The sequence below is a fragment of the Nymphalis io genome, chromosome 29 (assembly GCF_905147045.1).
Source record: "Nymphalis io chromosome 29, ilAglIoxx1.1, whole genome shotgun sequence".
Classification (NCBI taxonomy): Eukaryota; Metazoa; Arthropoda; class Insecta; order Lepidoptera; family Nymphalidae; genus Nymphalis; species Nymphalis io.
In genome coordinates, this window is record NC_065916.1 from 5,192,601 (window position 1) to 5,213,147 (window position 20,547).

Below are 20,547 nucleotides of genomic sequence, written 5' to 3' on the forward strand. Positions count from 1 at the left end.
TAATGTATTTACGTAAGTTTTATTTAAACTGTTACAATCTATCTATTTTATATATATATATATATATATATATAACAGACATATTGTTTCAACCGTCAGTTCTACTAGAATACCTTATTAATTATATATATATTTAATAAGAACTAACAATTGAATACACAAATTCAAAATAAATAGAAAATGTCATACAAATCGCATTATGTGAATTTTGACAACAAATGCGTCATATCACAAACAGCTTAGGGAACATTCGTCGTATACTCTACATAATATTGTACATAAGAAATTGATTTTTACAATCAATAAAAAGGATAATATAACATATGAGATCTATCTAAGATCACCATGAGTACCTTTAATATATAACAATGGGTCGTATAGTTTCTGCAAACAATCAAACGCACCAGACGATATGCTAGCCTCTTGTAAGTCGGTTAAAAATCTAAAAACATTTAAGCAATAATCGAAACGTCTTCGATTCAATTATCTCAATTATATATCATTGATAATAGTTATTATGTCAAACAAAATGTATTATTATTATCTCCACGTGCCCCGCCTACACAGATTCCGATAAAACTTTGATAGATTCCAATATGAACTATTAAAGTATATAATTGTTAGTTTTTTATATGTGAACAATTCAATCATAAAATTCATTAAACGATCATAAACTTCTGGTACGAGTCGTGAGTTGCTATTTATAAATAGACGTTCTGATTCAGTTTAATGTACTATGTAAGGGTATATTTACACTGTAACATTAAGATGCTACATCCGAAAGGAGCCTTAATTAAAGAAAACATGTAAATATTATCACAACAAAGTAACATGATTAATTGTCTATAAGTAATTCGGTTATTTTTAAACTCGATAAAAAATATATGCAATTAAGAACATCACTAGTTATAATTTAATGCATGCGAAAAAAAATCGATATCGATATTTCCGAATAAGGACAAGTACAACACTAGCATTCGCTGATATGGCGCACAGAGGCAGGGTTGGACTCACTAATAACACTTCGATCCAATTCTAATTAAAAAAATATTATCTGTGATTAAACTTGGTAACAATTTAACATAAAGAGAACAATGGCTGACGTCACCACGTAAACGCATGAATCTTTTAATATTATAATTTGAATTAAGAACACTTTAAAAAAACATAACAAATAAAACATGGCCAGTTTAAAGTTCAATCAATATTGAAATCACATCGAAGGCTAATTAGGCATTTATATAATTTAAATTACCTTATAAGACGGTTTCTCCATAGTAAATAAATCCAATCACACAAAACTCGACACCCACATTTCGTTAAGTTGGTACGAAAAATTTCAATACACAAAACATTTTCACTTATATCATATATAACTAATTTTAAACTAAATTAAAACACAAACAATTATAATTATAAAAAACAATCGCAACAATTAAACACGACGCGACAACAATAATAACATAAAAAATATTGTTAAAACATTTAAATTAATGTCAATAAAAATGTGACAACATGGCGCTCGTGAACATTTTTTTGAAAGAAAAAAAAAAAGCGCGGGAATAATGACGTCACACGACCGTTCCGTTCGACGGTCGGGCCGTATCTGTGTTATACTTCTTACCCTCTCACACGCGCGCGATAGGGCTGCGGAATAATTTGTTTTATTAATTTATTAACAATTAATTAATATATATGTATATATTTTTTTATAATGTAATCTATCTATCTCGTAGCTCTTACGTAATTTACAACCATCGATACATAAAATAATTAAAAAAAATCAAAGTTATAAGCTGTAGGCGTCCCATTGCATTTATTTGGTTATTGAGAAATCAATAATAGTCTGATTTATTATACATTTTAGTATTGTCATGGAAGGTAGGTATAAGTGTAATAACTTTAATGACGTCATCATATTTTAATTCTAGTGCCTAGCCTATTGCGTTAATATAAATTAAACACAATTACGGAATATATTAAATTATATCAATTCATAATAATGCAATGTCAACATGAAGTTTTTTTTAATTTTTTTTTTATTTGAAATAGGTAGATAAGGGACCCACCAGTGTTAAGAAGGTGGTCCCTACATAGGTTTGCACAAAGAGGCCATTAATCGAGGTTTAAAAATGAACACTAAAATTTCATAGGTAATAATAATTATAATAAAAATTAAATTAATATTTTTAAGACGTGACCTGACAACCCTAACATCTCAACAACATAAAGTCGAGAGTACAATAAACTGTATTTTAATAGATTAATTATTTTTAATTTTTTGTCGAATGTTATTTAAAATAATATCGATTTAAGTCACGAAATTATTTGAAATTAAATAACTGTTTGTCACAGGTTCTTTGTCCAATAGATCAGAATAGACAACAAAATTTAAATATTTATTTTCAACAATTGTTTCATCAATTTAAAAAAAAAAATTCAGCACTACTTTTTTATATTAACAAAGTTTTTCATAATATCATATATAGCGCTATATAAATAATATTTAAGATGCATAAATATAATTCATTTGATAAAAATTATATAAAAGTGTAAATAAAATAATTTAATATTATAGAATAATAATAATAATCTCCATTATGAACGAAACTTTACAATCCTAACTCATACACATGTATATATACACACTATGTCAATTCTACTTATTTGTTGAATTTAAAATTCTTGAAATTATACAAGATTATTATCGCGACTCGGCTTGTTTATTATTAATTAATTTAATTATTTATCAAAATTTAATGTTTTTATTACTTACATATCTATATATATTAATCTAAATTAAGGTTTTGAATAATTTTTAATATAAAGATTTTTATTAAACAGAGGCATTACTTAGAAACATTGTTTAGTGATTATTTAGTTTAACACTGATTTCTCTTTCTGTCATTATTGATTTGTCATTCGATGGAATGAGACACAGGATTGTTTAACAGCCGCTAAACAACATATATATATATATATATATATATATAAGAACGACCGTAGAAGTTAAATTTTAATACAAAAATAAGCCAATTATATAAACGTAACATATTATTAAACGTAATTCATTCGACTCGATGTATATAAAAACCATTTAATTGTTTTTACTATTATCGTCAATTAATTCCAAGAAGGAATGTCCACGTGAGAACGACTTCAAGACTTCATTGTTGCAAATAAAGATATCCAAATTAAAAGTTATTTTACCTGGAAATTATTTATATTATCTTAAGTTTTTTGCTGTCGTTATTCACGACGACGGCGAAATTGTTTTCTAAAGGCTTATATGTGACTTTTTAATTAATATAATTACATACAAAAGTTTTACTTTAAAGTTATTCTGTTTTGTTTTTTTTTTCATCGCCAGTAATTAATATAATTAAAATGTTAGCATCTCTTTCTAAATTATGATGTTAAAAAGAGATAGCACTATTTTCCTAATATCTACTAATAGTGTAAAAATATTCAATAATAAAATCACCTAATGTGTTCCGGTATTACGCACACATTGACAATGTATTCGTTTTCAAATAATCTATGGATAAAAATTATATGAAAATCTACTTTAGCTGAAAGTAAATAGAGTTCCTTTTCAATCGTAACATAATTCTTATTATCACTTACACAAATGTATAGAATGGGTCTGCATCAAAACTAGGGTACATTTTGTGAAAAAAAAAAACATAAAAAATTAAAAAAAAGTCGTGACGTCAGATTCGATGTTTGAATTTTAAGCGATAAGGATTTGACTAATGTTGGGAATTTGTTCGCTTTTTTTAAATAAAGAACGCGAATGTTTATAACGTGTGCACAGATTGCGTTATAATGAAAGATTGATTAATTCCCAAAACCTTCTATATTTGAAAGACACTAGGCAAAGATGTAAATTATTCTTTTTTTTTTTACATTACGATTTTTTTCTTTTAAATGTTATTTAATAATTTTGATGTAACTTTTATAAATAAATATATACTTTAATAATACTTCAATATTCATAACAAGTAAAATACGACAAAGCAAAAAATTACAGCCACTTAATCTCTTCAATTAAATTGATTCATTAATTTCTGATAAAGACTCAAGTAGTCAGTTAAAGTAATTAACATTTTAAATAAACAATATTCATACAACAACGACAATATAACAACAACAACAACAAAAAAAAAACAAAACTATAAGTAACTAAAATTTGTGTTGGCAAATAATAAATACGGAACAAACAAACGTACCAACGTGTGCTCGTCCTTAACAGCAATTTCGACAAAACGAATGCGGTGCGATCGATTCACACTTCACGTTTTTTATTTAAAACACAACAAAAACAATTTAAAGTTAAATCTGCTCTGTTATTGTTATAATTGTTTTTATTATAAATAGATAGTCGTTTTATGTTCAGTACTAGTGAGAAGGGCGTGTCATGTCCCCCCCATGTCCTTTTCTATACTCGTGACATATATGCAAAGTTACATAATAATCGGTTGAGTAAATGACAAAAGTCAAACAAACAGACACGAACAGGCATATTGAGTTATGATTAGGATTTTTAATCCATAATATTTCAGTTATTAATAAGACCTAGGGTTGAAAAAAAAAAAAATATATATATATATATATTGAATACTACTGTTGCTCTTGGAAGGATAGAACAAGAAACGAGAAAAAAATCACATTTTAATACAAACGGAAGGGATAGGACACTGGTGGTAGACTTCAGCAAGTCCGGTATCAGTTCTTGCACGTGGAATCAATATACCCTAACAAAGTATTCCAGAACGATTCGAATGGTGAGTGACTCAGTGTAATTTCTTGCAACATATATCTCATATCTTAGAGCCCAAGTTTGATAGTTCTTAGGTTGTAATGTCTAATGTTAAGGATAACTTATCTTGTGGATTGCCTAACCAGTTATATGAAGCAAGTACTTTTAAGAAATATTTGAATATATATACTTTAATCATAATTACATAATTATCATTTTATACGTATACTATTTATCACAAAAACATGATAATATATTATCGAATGTGATAATATGATGATTTATACAAAGCACGTCTTAACTAGCTCTGCCCCAGTAGTTCACACACGACAAATTTGGATTATACATTTGTCAATGCGCCATCAACCATTTTTTTTTATAAAATAGGAAGGCGGACGAGCATATAGGCCACCCGATGGTAAGTGGTCACCAACGCCCATAGACATTGGCATTGTAAGAAATGTTAACCATCGCTTACATCACCAATGCGCCACCAACCTTGGGAACTAAGATGTTATGTCCCTTGTGCCTGTAATTACACTGGCTCACTCGCCCTTGAAACCGGAACACAACAATACCAAGTACTGCTGTTTTGCAGTAGAATATCTGATGAGTGGGTGGTACCTACCCAGACGAGCTTGCACAAAGCCCTACCACCAGTAAGATGTAATGTCTCTTGTACTTCATCACTATTTAAACCGGAAACACGTTAAGCTGCTATTTCTTGACACAGTAACTTGTAAGGTTCCTCAGATCTCAGCCAAGGCTATGGACATTTCCAGAATCCTAAAACTCAAGATGAAAAGACTATAACGAAGCAATTCCTGTCATTTACAATTCTGAAGTCGAATTGACAAGTTGTGATTTCGTTACATTTTTTTTTAATTATAAGAAACATACAAAGTAAAGATTGTTATAGTTAAATTTCAAATTAAATAAAGAACATAAAAAAACAACCCCGTGTGATCACGCAGACTGTAACACGACTTGCTTCTTTCAAATGAATATGGCGTACGAATACACTGGTCGATATGTAATATTGCAATATATTTAAACACACATATACACTTATACATATAAAGTAATTATATCCTTTGCGTTATTGCGTAAAAAAATTGCTGTGCCAAGATAATTGATGTTTAATTACATTAACGCACTTACAATAACAAATATTACGCTGACGTCATCTGACGCTCGAAATCTTACGCTAACGTCATCTGACGCTCGAAATCCTACGCTGACGTCATCTGACGCTCGAAATCCTACGCTGACGTCATCTGACGGTCGAAATTTTATGCTGACGTCATCTGACGCTCGAAATCTTACGCTGACGTCATCTGACGCTGGAAATCTTACGCTGACGTCATCTGACGCTCGAAGTCTCAGTAAGTTACGGGTTACCGAGCGCAAGCTGCTTACACATCAATAATTAAAAAAGTAAGAGAGCAAGGCTAAGGCCTCTTCTTAAAAAGGTGAGGCGAGCTTCACCACGCTGCTGAAACACGCAGACTTTTATAAACACGAATTAAGTACACCTGCTTAATAAAATGTGTGATTGTGATTCCAATAATTAATGCATGTTATGTTTTGTACCAAAAGTATGGGCCTTGTTGCTTGAATAATTAAATATATTATTATTATTAAAATAATTAAATGACTGCCTGTCGCACCACACAGCCCACCGTATCTAACTCATAATCCGATGGGACGGCAATCCGACACGACCGGAAAGCTTTCCGAGGCACGGGAGTGTGCTCACTTCCAACTTCCAGACTCCGAGCTGCTACTGAGAATTTTCGGACAGAAAATACCAATAACTTTTTATTGGCCCGACCTGGGAATTGAACCCAGGGCCTCCGGGTCTGCGGCCTTCCAAGTAGTAGACCAACGAGGCAATCTTTATATATAATACGAATGTCAACATTCCACTCCATTTTTGGGTTGTTAAAAAACACTTTAAATTTAATATTTGAAATATACATATTATAGTAATAATAAATATTAACCCAACTGAGGGATAAAGCCGAGATGGCTTAGTGGTAAGAACGCGTGAATCTTAACCGATGATCGTGGGTTCAAACCCGGGCAAGCACCACTGAATTTTCATGTGCTTTCAAACATCATTTTGTTTATTTAATATTTTAATTACATAATGATTATTTACGTAAAGTTTTGAATATATACTAATAAAAATATAATAAATATAAATAATATTTTTAAAATTATTATTACAATATATAACACAAGTCACACGTAAACACGAATACAATCCCTTTTGCGACGTAATCGGTTAAAAGAGGGTAGAAAGAGAATTCATTGAAATACATTCTGCTGGAACAGAGCGAGTTGTGGAGTTGACTTCGTTAGCTTTTAATTTTAACATAATAAATATTATGTAAGTAATATATGAAAATGTAATTTAAATTCTATTTTAAATAATCCACCATAATTTATTTAGTTTTAATAAACACTGCTACAGATAAAAAATAACAATTGATCGTTTAATAAGAAGCAATTGATTCATATTTTTATTGAATATCTTCAATGAAAATTGTTTCAAATAATGTATTAACATTTTAGACAACGAATTATTTGTCGAACAAAAATAAATTTAAAAATACTTTAACAATTAACCGGTTTATATTTTTTATATTTGGCTAATTCCTTACAATGGCTTAATACTACCAAGTAATTGGGCAAGGGCGTTCATTGTCACTTGAGGATTTGCGAAGATTATTTATTACATAAATCGATGAAATTTTAACTTAAAATATTATTTATACGTAGTAATAATATGGTAGTTTAAGTTGGTCAGAAATAAGACCCCGTTGTCAATATAACGTTATTTATTCTCCGATATAATCTTAATGCAATTTTTTTTTTATTTTTTAATATTTTTTTAATATCATTGAACATTTTTCACACACGGCCATCTGATCCCGCACTAAGCAGAGCTCGTACTATGGAAACCAGACAACTGATATACTACATATACTACTTTTCTTTTGTAAATACATACTTATATAGATAATTACACCCAGACTCAGGACAAACAGACATGTTCATGCACATAAATATCTGTCCTGGGTGGGAATCGGACCCACAACCTTCGGCTTGAAAGGCAAGCATCCACCAACCATGCCATCCATCTCGTAATTAATTCGTTAGTTCCTCCATTTCTTAATAAACCGCTACCATGACAGTTGTCCTCTTCCATAATGACAGTTAATGGCCAGACGTGATGTTACTACCAGTTATATCCAACCGACCAATACAGGTAATCAATTAAATGCCAACAGTAGTGATGTAGCAAGCTTAAAAACGTGTCCTGACTTGATGCGGTTTTATAAAAGTGCACAAGTGTGTGTGCACTATTCCAACAATTTTTTTTTTTTTAATAATTGTAAGTTATTCCTATATTAATATTCTCATTAACACTTCCGATTAAGTGTACAGCTTGTGTTAATAGACAGCTCAAACATTAATATCTAATTTCAACTCCTCAAATGAAATATGTGCTCCGCTTGCAATTGAAACCCAGCAGTAGCAATGCAATAATGCATTCTTGCCATTTTATGGTTTGTATATTTGCTATTTTTAATATTGATCTATATACTTATTTAAATCGTAAATATACATTATATTTGACTTTTAAATAAAATATACCAAAAAAAAAAAAATCGTTTCCACAGCACTCTCTGTTCCCACCCATCCTTTCCCTCAGAAATCCTACGCGACGAAAGTTTTAATTATATCCCTGTCTCTTTCTAACGTATCATATTTAACTCTCCGCCTGTCTCGCTCGCCCCGTGTAACGCCGTCTCGCTCGCACATCACTTCGACCTGACTTTAATAAAGCTATTCTTAGAACTATATACATTTTTGATAATAATTATATATTTATCCATTCGTAACGTAGATTTATTGTGACGTATGTATTATGACGTCATCAAACATTATTTCTCGTGATTTTAGTTTAAATAATAAATATTATGTAAAACTTTTACATAATTTCATTTTTTATTACTTTGTCATACATATATATATATATATATATATATATATATATATATATATATATATATATATATATATATGTACCGAACACATATGATCAATTTATTTACTTTTAATTCATTGTTGTTCATTCCGTGTGTTCATTTGTCAGATATTACTGGTGGTAGGGCTTTGTGCAAGCTCGTCTGTGTTGGTACCACCCACTCATCAGATATTCTACCGCAAAACAGCAGTATTTGGTATTTTTGTGTTGCGGTTTCAAGGGTGAGTGAGCCAGTGTAGTTACAGGCACAAGGGACATGACATCATTGATGATGTAAGCGATGGTTAACATTTCTTACAATGCCAATGTCTAAGGGCGTTGGTGACAAACCATCAAGTGGCCCACATGCTCGTCTGCCTACCTATACTTTAAATATATATATATTAATACTAAAATATGGTTTTACGTGAATATTTATCGTTGCTTATATCCAAAATTTTTAAACACCTATTAAAATAAACGCTCTCCAAGCTTTTCTGTAGACAATTACTAGACTTACAAATCCGAGTTGAAAACTTTTCGTAAATCTCTAGTTTTGGCAACGTTCGCTTTGAAATGTCAAATATCATATCCAACTACGTTTGTATCTCTATATATATACAACATATAAACATGCTATATGGCGTTGGAAATCTTGTAACTATACTTATTACAATATGAAAGTTACATGTCAATCGGTTTAGGAGATATAGGAAAATCACCGAATAACAATTAATTCTGTTATATTCTCGAAGGGTGAGCGACCCAGTGTAATTACGGGTGATATTCTTCATTTCAATTGCTCCAATAATCTTATTATTAATAAAGAAATTTCAAAAATTTAAGATTTTAATTATAATTTACTTTGGTTATTTATTTTGTTACTTAAGTTAAGGTTGTTTTTTTTTTTAGTTTTTCGTCAATTAGAGAATATTTTATTTTTTGAATGTCAAGTTTATCTATAATTGTTATATATTTTGCTTCAATATTTTTCCGTAATATATAACGTTGGCTTAATAAAAACATAAATATCATTATATTATATATAATTCCAAAACCTAAACACATCTGATTGCCTCCAACTGCTGACAAGACGGCTGGAGACGAATTCCACTAACAAATTGTCACTTTATCGCAATCGAATCGAAGCGTGACCGTTGCCGTTGTCCGTTTTCCTTTTGTTTAATTTAATTATCGGCATAAAAGTTAACAATTAAGTTTGATTTTGGCACAACGGTATATGTCAACATCATATCGGTTCGGTTCCGATAAAAATAAATATAGAAAAGTCAAAGTTGGATCGGAATTGAATCGGGATCGTAATACCTACATATTAGTAGAATTGGTCCCCTAGTTAATTTTTCGCCCCGAGGATCGGAACTGCAATTGTGATTCAACTTTATAATTTGTACATTGTTATTTCATTTGTATATATTAACATAAGTCCTCAATGTTTAAATACATTATATATTGTATATAAATGTTTTGTTAATATTTTTTTCACGCTTATAACGTCAATAGTCAAATTTTAAAACGGATGAAACTACGAGGCGTCTACCTAGATATATAATAATATTATATACTAAGACCTCCATGACGCGCCACATCTTCTGGTAATAAAGTATATAAGTATGGTATAATAGTTTTTCATTCAGGCATTACAAATGTGCTCATTATTTATTCATATATATTATGTACATAAAACTTGCTGGATATGACAGTGTAGAAGATTATACTTCATGATAATACAGCGTTTTGCATTTAAATATCTTTTTTTTATATTAATTAAAGATAAAAAAATATATTAAGTAATCGATATAAAATAATTTCGTATGGCCGTATACATTTGAATCTTTGCCATTTTATTTCGAATAAATCTTTAAAATGACAAAAAAAAATTATAATACACAAAATATTTTATTAAAACTTATATTTGAATATTTAAATAAAGTTCCACTTTTAAATATTCGAATATCGAAGTAAAGCCGTAGCATCGAACTAGCGTTCGAGTTTATGAAACAAAAAATATATAATTCATGGCGGCCACGTTTAGCGCTAAATCGGAAAATTGAGTGTAGCGGGAACGTGAGCCGTTGATACTTGCTAATATAATATTTTTATTATTTAAAATAAAACTTTAAATTAATTTGTTGTAAAATATCAAATTAAGCTGTTATTAATGAAAAGTAATCGAATGGTTTAATTGAACTAATATATAAATATTATATAAATTGTATAATTATCAAGATGGGAATAAAATTAATTTAAAACACGTAAAATATGAAAAATCAAAATATGATATTATCTGTGGAATTACAAAAAATCTTGTGTAAAATATACTCATTATATACTTTTAATTTAATTATTATAATTAATTTATAAATACATATATATTTTCCTGTAATATATTATTTGAAAAGAAACGATGTACATATTAAAAAAAATGTCTCACAAAAGAGATCTATAATGTTAAATAAAACATATTAATATTATTTAAAATTTTAATACATCAAGTATCAAAACATATCAGCCTCTTCACCTAGCAGGTCAATATTGTGTGTATGCCAACGCTGCATGTCGTAACTACTCTGTATACATATACATTTCTATTCCAACCAACTAACGAACACACTAAAGCTTACACCGTGTCCGAAACTCCCTGAAATTTTACACACAGGCACATCAGTTGGAATACGAAAGAACGTGACGTTGAATTCGATTTGGCGACTCGATCGACACCGTGTCGCACTGTGTTCATTTTTGTATGATAAATTTCGACACAGAATGTTTATTTAAAAACGTTTCGAGTGTATACAAAGTTATTTTTTCGTTCCTTAAAATAGATTTTGAATCTTATTTTTATAAAAATAAGATTCAATGTTGAATGTATGAATTGTTGAAATGGTGATGTTTCAAGTTCCACGTTCAAAATTTTAGAATGTGTGCGTTATAGCTATAAATTTTATGTAAGTGTGCGTCTCTTGTAGTCATATGAAACCGGAATGTCTTTCCTCTTTAGCGCTAGATTAAAGTGATAAGGCTTAATTTATTTTAATTGCTTATTTAATTCAAGTAATTGTAAAAAAAAAAATATATTATTCATGGATCTACTTTTTATTTTTATGAATTATAAACGTGATATAAGTAGATGGCGAGGAAATGATTTGATTAGTATTATATTAATTAACTAAAAAAAACTATAACTACTTCAACTTTACTAAAGATATTCATCGCACGATTAAAAAAACAGGCATTTAATTAACAATATATTTAGTCTTAGTGTATTAATAATTAAAAAAAAAAACGTATAATTAAAGTTCAAAAATGATTAACATTCGAATAATACAAAATATTTTATTAAAGTTAATAATAATATTCAAGTCTTATCTATATTTTTCCAACGTAACACACACAGACCTAGATAAGCCTTCGTTCGTAAACACTCGCGTATATGAATGCAGATTAATATATTTAATAGACGTGACAATTAAAATTTTAAAAATGCAATTATTTTTAAATATTATTTTATTTCATAATTTTGCCATTGTTATATGTAATTTACATACAAATTTTTTGCTTCATTATTTATTATCAATGCTTTATTTCAATAAGGTATATTTAATATTTCCTTAATTATTTTACAATCTTATTGGTATTTTTGTTTATTTCGAATAAACATAATTTTGAACGATAAAATAGCTTCTAAGCATCTTTAACGTTATGTTAAATAAATATAAATCAATCAACAATAAAAATGGATTCACATCAAAAATTACTGCAATTACTGTGTTATTTGAGACTTTATTACTAATTTATCAAAATCATTAACGAAAACTTAAAAAATTTACGTGTATTTTAAAAAATAAAAACAAAAAAAATTAGTTTGCCGTGTCTGAATTTACATAGCTCTATAAAGTTCAGAGCTTCGTAGTTAAAACTACAAAAAAACTTCAACTATGATCACTTGAACCATTATAATTAAATAAATATTTTATTTAATATGTAGTATATAATAATTGTTTGTTTCTCAACATAATTAAATTAATCATTAACTATTTTGATTACTAATTACAAAAAAAAAAAAAACAAAAAAAAGTACATTGAAATGATTTAAAGTTTTATCAAAATTGGACCAGCAATTTACATTTTTGATACGTGTGCCCTTTAAGTGTTATCTATAGTTATAAAATCGTTTCTCTTGGCTGACTGTCAACACACGCAAACCTACAAGTCTTGAGAGCTGAAAAATGTAACGCAGGTGTACTTTATAACAAAAGCATACATTAGAAAAAAATTTAGAAAATTTCAACTTTATTTGGGGGCAATTGGGAGGGGTAACTTTTGTATGAATTATACGCGAACGAAGTCAAGAAGGGTAACTAGTATTTATACAATGTTAAACAATATATACGAACAATGTTAAGTTATGTATTTTGTCATCGAAAATTGAGTTTTTATGTAAATCAAAAACTTAATCAAGTTGACGCTTTGCTTTGTTATATTAGTACAGACTGACCAGGCCTGATGACCCCTTCACGGTAGCATGTTCAAGCGATCCCGTGGCGCTCCACGTTAAGACGGAAAGGGTACCGCTGGTTTTTTATTGGGTATTCCGATGTTCGGGGCGCACTCATTGCCTTGGACACCGGCGAGCCCCACACACCCTCCCACTGTTCCTGTGGGGGAAACGCGTAACGCAATTTTCCAGCGATAAAAAAGGGGGGTTCATACCTATGAACAAGAGGCATGTTTCCTTCCTGGGGTATTCAAACTTACTTCAAAACAAATTTCATCAAAATCGATTCCGTAGTTCAACAGTACGCAGTCAAGTCAGTACGTCAACGTAACAAGCAGACAGAGTTTCAGAAGAAAGTTTCTACCGAGAATAACCGACCAGAAACTCAGACCCACCAAATAAAAGACAAAGACTGAGAGACAGTACAAAGATACATTTCGCAATTAGAAATTCATTTACATTTTATGATCATTTGATTGAATAGAATAATGCGCATGCGCAGACGACCTTGGACAGGCGTACGCGTCTATCAATACATAAGCGTTAATACATAAGGTATATAAATATAGGAATAAAATGTGTGCGTAAAGTGTGTTTGTTGACTTTAATATTATAAATATCAATAATTGTAATGGTTTATCATATATGCATGTAATTTGACTGCCTCGTTGGTGGTATCCTGGGTTCAAATCCGATGTCATTAATAAAAGGTTACTTTTTTATAGGCGGACGGGCATAAGGGCCATGATGGTAAGTTGTCACCAATGCCCTTAGACATTGATTGCCATTGTAAAAATGTCAACCATCGCTTACATAGTCAATGCGCCACCAACCTTGGGAACGAAGATGTTATGTCCCTTGTACCTGTTTACATTGACTCACTCACCCTTCAAACCGGAACAAAACAATAGTAAGTACTGCTGTTTGGCGGTAGAATATCTGATAAGTGGGTGGTACCTACCCAAACGAGCTTGCACAAAGCCCTACCACCAACTGCAATATATTGATTTACTACTATAAATAAATAAGACTCCTTTATATTATTTGGTTGAAAAATAAGTATTTTTTATATATAAAAAACTCGATTTCTCACAATATTTATACCAAGCACAAGATGGTTTATAAGCTCAAAAGCGCATAATTCATTGCTTGCTCGGTTTTGAACTCGGGACCATCGGTAGAGATTCACGTACTAACCACTGTCTCGCCTGAGAATCGATTTAAATAATATGTTATGTAATTATATTATATATAAGCTGTTGGAGTATTTAATAAATATAATAGTCGTATGACAGCTCACTCTGAAGGGCGTACCCTTAAGTAATAGTCTGTAAATGTCCCACTGCTGGGCTAAGGCCTCCTCTCCCTTTTTGGGGAGAAGATTTGGAACTTATTACACCACGCTGCTCCAATGCGGGTTGGTGGAATACACATGTGGCAGAATTTCGATGAAATTAGACACATGCAGGTTTCCTCACGATGTTTTCCTTCACCGAAAAGCACGAGATGAATTATAAACAGAAATAAAGCGCATGAAAATTCAGAGGTGCTTGCCCGGGTTTGAACCCACGATCATAGGTTAATATTCACGCGTTCTCACCACTGGGCCGTCTCGACTTATTTATACTTAATACTACCCGTATTAAGGCGTAAATAAATAATCTATAAATGCGAAAGTAACTCTGTTTGTCTGTTACGCATTCGCGGCTAAACTACTGAAGCGATTTTGATGAAGTTTGAGACGAAACAACCATGAAACATATTTTAAGTAAGCCCCTGCTCGCCCTCCAAAACTGATGAAAACTAATTTAAAGTTGTAAAATAATATGTTAACACGATTATTTATAATACAAACTTGAAATTGCTAAACCTATAGCTTTCTAATGGGAAGGAACACCCCCCCCTCCATAAGCCACGTGCATAACACCCAGATATTATTAAACATTCTAGAAGTATTGGCACTCAATACATAGTAATATCATCATATAATGTTCTGAAATCCATTATATGCGAGTGCAGTTGCGAATAAAACCCATTTTACAAAAGGCCCCCCGACAATGGGGGCCTCAAGTTTTTTAAGCCAGTATAGTATATTTTTTCTATCGTCAAAATCCAACATCAATCAACAGGCCCTCATCTGGGGGGCTTTGGTTTACATGATAACAGTTAGGTCACACAAATCTATTAAGTCTTAATACAACTCGGAGACCCTGGAAATGATTCCGTACAGCAAATTGGCTTACTCCTCTAACGTTTGTATGAGATGTAGAGTAGCTGTACATTAGATAGATACATTTAATATTATTTTTCATTGAAATATATACTGTACTCTTTTGGTTATTGAATATGTTCTTTTATTTACAACTATGGTTGTTATTATGAAAATTAAGTTTTAATTGTTCTTTATTAATATTTGTTTAATGTATATGCGAAGCTTAGTTATAAGTAATAACTGTAGCTAAGATATAATAGCGATCAAAAACCATCTACACAAAGGGGCCTTAGATCAAAAGTGGGCTATGTACAGACTGTTATTTAGTAATTACAATTTCTAGCTAAAACATCAATGAAAAAGTTATACTTTTAATGTAAGAATTACTTCAACGAACAAACATTAACAATATATTAAGCCTGTATAAATATAATATTAAAATGTTATCATAGCAAAACATAAGTTTTAAATAATAAAATAAATTAATAATAACAATAATAATCACTCTCTGTTCACTAGTTACTCTATGTCCGGTCCTTGAAAACATTAGGGCTTGTACACATAAAGACTTCGTGATCAAAATATTAATGATTTAATTTAAATAATATTTTTTTATATATTTTTATCCAATTATATTAACATATGAAAAACCTTTTAAATGTATTATTTTAACTGATTCGCTGATTTTTTGGTCATATGTCATATAAGTGCGGAGTTATTGAGTATTTCTTTCAACAAATTACTTATAATAAATCAGTTTTAATCAAATTTTCAATTAAAAATAATTTAATAATATTCAACAAAAACTGTCATTATCAATATGTACTATAAATACTATTTATATTAAACAAATAAATGTATTAAAAAACAATACGAATTGTAAATAAAAAAATTCTTTTTTAATATGTAAACATTAGCGAGTGACTATAATAAAAAAATGTCTGAAAAAATGACAGCACTGTGTCCGTACCTTTACTCTGCTAATAATAATACGAGCATACCTCGCGCGACTCTCCCCGCTAACACGTAGGGATTGACGTGTATCGACAGATAATATCGATATAATTTATATTTATAATTTTATTGCAATAAAACAAAAATGAAATTATAGTCATTTTTAAAATAAAATATGTTATTAATAATATCTTTATATAATAAATAAGTATAACCAAGTTTTAATGTTGTATCAATTTTATTTTAAAGTAAAAAAAAATTATCACAAATAATTCCAACAATTACTTTAAAAATAAAGGTGAAGTTAATCGTGTCACAGATCATATTTAATTATATAAATGTTATCACTATTAGACAGATTATGTATAATTTCATAATAATTTATATGTTTTTTTTCTATAATTTATTCATATTGCACATTTCATTATAACAGACAAATTGTTCCGGGTGTAAAGCTATAGATTTTCTTCTTAAGCTACTCAAAAGCAATATGATTATTACATTTTCTTTGTTCGACCATCCAGAATACACATTTCTAGAAAAACAAAAACTATCGATACATCGATGTCTTTTTAATTCCGTCACGTCCCTCGTAACCGTATCCATTTAGTTTGACAAGCATTCGGTTTCATATATCCGTTGTTTGAATGTGTTTGTGTTTGCGTACGTGTGAGTCAGGGCTGTGTGTAACTTATAATAATTTAAGCAGTTTAATCTATTTGTAAGATTACATTATTTCGTAAAAATGTTTTTGTTATTGAGTCTAAGAATATTTTTTATCATCTTATAATTCTATTGAAATAGAATTGTGAGTTATTAAATTAAGAAATTTTTTTTCCAAGTAGTAATAATAATTATTTTATTACAAAACAGCACTGCGTTTATCTACATAATAAATATTTTAGGTTTAATTTTAATATCTAAAATTATAATGTTCTATTGAAATAAAAAATAAATAATAATGTAAGTTGCTTCATATCTTATTTAGTTATTTCTTATTGTTTACGTCAGTCCTTGTGAAAATTTAAATATTCGATATAAAAAAAGCAATGAATATAAATAATAATATTGAATTATGATAAATGACAACCCTAACTTTTAGATCAACAAATCACAATGTGTGCTATACGTGTAACAGACGACGCACACAGATAACGTATTACGATAATTTTTATGAGTAACAAAAGTTTTATTACTTTACAAAGATCAATATTTCATTTAAAAAATTTTAACGAATTCGAATTATGAATTAATTTTTTTTGAGATATTTAGAATAAATTAAATATTATATTCTACCTTTGATAAACAAAAAGTTCAACGTGTATGTCACAATTAAAAAAAATAACAACACAGTTTCCCGCCAAAACCCGTGTCATAGTAGCAAAACGTAAATTTTAATCTTCATGAAATTGTCTTTAATTGCTGACTCACTGCATAACTTTGTATTAGATTAAAACTTATTTCTTATTTTTATAAGTAATTTACTTTAAAGCATAAATGTGCTTATAATTATAATTAATGTTATACATTAACATGATAAAATATAAAGATACCTCTAGGCTCTAGCACACACAGCCATGGTATCAACCATCCGTGAAAAAAAATACTTATAATAAATTAATAATATTTTTTATCATGTTATGTTATCCTAAAAGGTTTTACTGGTGGTAGGGCTTTGTGCAAGCTCGTCTGGGTAGGTACCACCCACTCATCAGATATTCTCCCGCAAAACAGCAGTACTTGGTATTGTTGTGTTCCGGTTTGAAGGGTGAGTGAGCCAGTGTAATTACAGGCACAAGGGACATAAAATCTTAGTTCCCAAGGTTGGTGGCGCATTGGATATGTAAGCGATGGTTGACATTTCTTACAATGCCAATGTCTAAGAGCGTTGGTGACCACTTACCATCAGGTGGCCCATATGCTCGTCCGCCTTCCTATTCTATAAAAAAAATAAAAGGTATATACATATATATAATTGGTCTTAATTGGCCAAATTAATAAAACTTAGAATGAGTCCGGGGTCGATTGGTTGAATTTGACAAAACTGTTATTATGTACAAAACGCAGATCGTTAAATTTCAAGCTATGCGTTAATAGACAATCCACCATTTTATATGCCCGACGATTAAGCAGCCATGTTTATTGATGTTGCCTAAATCAGTCAGGGCATTATCATCACATTGCACAAATTACAATGTTATGATAAATCGTTATATATTTTTTATTTTGTACTTATTTAAAACCTTTTTTGAAAACGCCATTGTTTTTTATATATGAGATAATTTTGTTTCTACATTTAGTCGATTAGGTATACATGTTGTTGAGTACAAATTTTAAATAATTTTTATTCTGTTAATGATTTTATTGCTTATTAATTTTATATGCAGTATGATTGGTATTTTAATTTACTTTTTTTCGTATTTCACTTATTATTTGTATTTGTCTTTAGGTAATATATTTTTAATTGATTTTAGAAATATATTGTCGGTTAAGTTTTGTTAATACTTCTTATATTATTTGATATAATTGTAACTTAAGTTTAAAACAAAACGTTTATGGCTTAAAATCCGTTCATTAATCATCGTGTGAAAGAGAAACAAAGATACATCCATCCTTGCATTTATGATATTAGTAGGATTATAATAAGCTTTTATTAAAGCTCACCTGTTCAGTTAATATGAGCGGGTCTTATTTTGCACCTGAATAATAATATAAGCCACTTCCACACATCCTGAAACTTTGCAGAAACTTTTCGTTGGTAAACGATACGGAAGTAGATACATTTTTAGTTAAAAAAACTTAGAATCATTCTCTATATAGGTTAAGCACAGGAATTAAATATCGAAGGCTCCTAGACACTGATATTTGGGCCCATAAAAGCGGTAGATTATATTATTTTTTGGCTGATCGGCAAGATCGACCTTGTAAGTCTTGGCATCCGGCGTTGATTGAGCATTAAGTAACTCATTCATATTTATTTATTTTTTCACCATATTTATTATCTATCGTGATTGTAAGGCCCCCACCCCACGCGACTCTCCCCCGGCTTGCACCTGTCAATTTTCTTTGCATATATTACTCACCTATATATATAGAATTTGTATATCATTACACATGCATGTATATCTTTAAGAAAATACGAGTGATAGACGTAGGTCATATATATTATTTTATTATAATATTATTTTAATTATTTTTCATAATTTGTAACGTCAAAGTATGTATAAACGTTAAAAACGTATTTTGTACAAATAGAGACCGCGTTGTTGGCAAGAATGCTGGCAACATTTCCCAGTTAAATCATTACTCCGATTCACCGGCCAACCTAACCGTCCTGTCGCCAGTATTACTGCTCCTAATTAGTATATTATGTTACAGATAATTAAAATAGTATCTTGCACGTTTCCTGTTAAATATTCTCGGTTGTTTGCGCGAATTATATTCTAGTTTAGTTTATTTATATTCTGAAGTACTAATACACATTTTTATCCAAGTTTGAAATTGCGGGGCTGGGCTGGCTGGCTAAAAAATATCAAAGTTTTTTCAAAGTATAGTCCACACTTCTGGTGACCCAATAGAGCTTACGTAGCCTAAAGAGTTAGCCTAGCGGTTCAGAGACGGAAGTGCCAGCGCTTTTGGTACAAGGCCACAGGACAATCTTATGGATTGCGTGTTGTTGTCTATATTGTTTCTTTTTTATTGTTATTGTATATTTAATTGTTATTCAAATATGGTAATAAATATGAAGTATTATTATTTTATTTTTTAGTATATATATATACCACCATGAAGTACCACTCATCACGAGATCTCCTAAACTAAACTGTCCGTCCGATTGATTTGTCACAGTTACTGCTTCCCCGACGTAGACGCTCACTATGAACGGATTTTACGCAAATCCTATCGAAAATACATGTTTGTTCTTATCTACACATGCGAAGCCGGGAGACGATTTAGTTATAAATATAGAAGTGTTCTTTGATTGTAAAGTTTTCATTTACAATTACATAGAGCCGTATGTCTGTTAATCACACTAATGGGCCGGTCCGTGTCCCGCTGTTTTC

General features: G+C 29.9%; 1 protein-coding gene across 2 annotated transcripts in view; it reads right to left on the reverse strand.

Annotated features, from left to right (window-relative positions):
- The window catches only part of LOC126779452 (uncharacterized), a 75,236-nt gene extending 73,649 nt beyond the window's left edge, over positions 1 to 1,587 (reverse strand). For both annotated transcript variants that reach the window (XM_050503420.1, XM_050503419.1), the window contains exon 1: positions 1,256 to 1,587. In XM_050503420.1, the coding sequence (XP_050359377.1) occupies positions 1,256 to 1,276 (21 nt within the window). In that variant the 5' untranslated portion in view covers positions 1,277 to 1,587. The remainder of the gene's footprint in view (positions 1 to 1,255) is intronic.
- Positions 1,588 to 20,547: the final 18,960 nt, after the last annotated feature.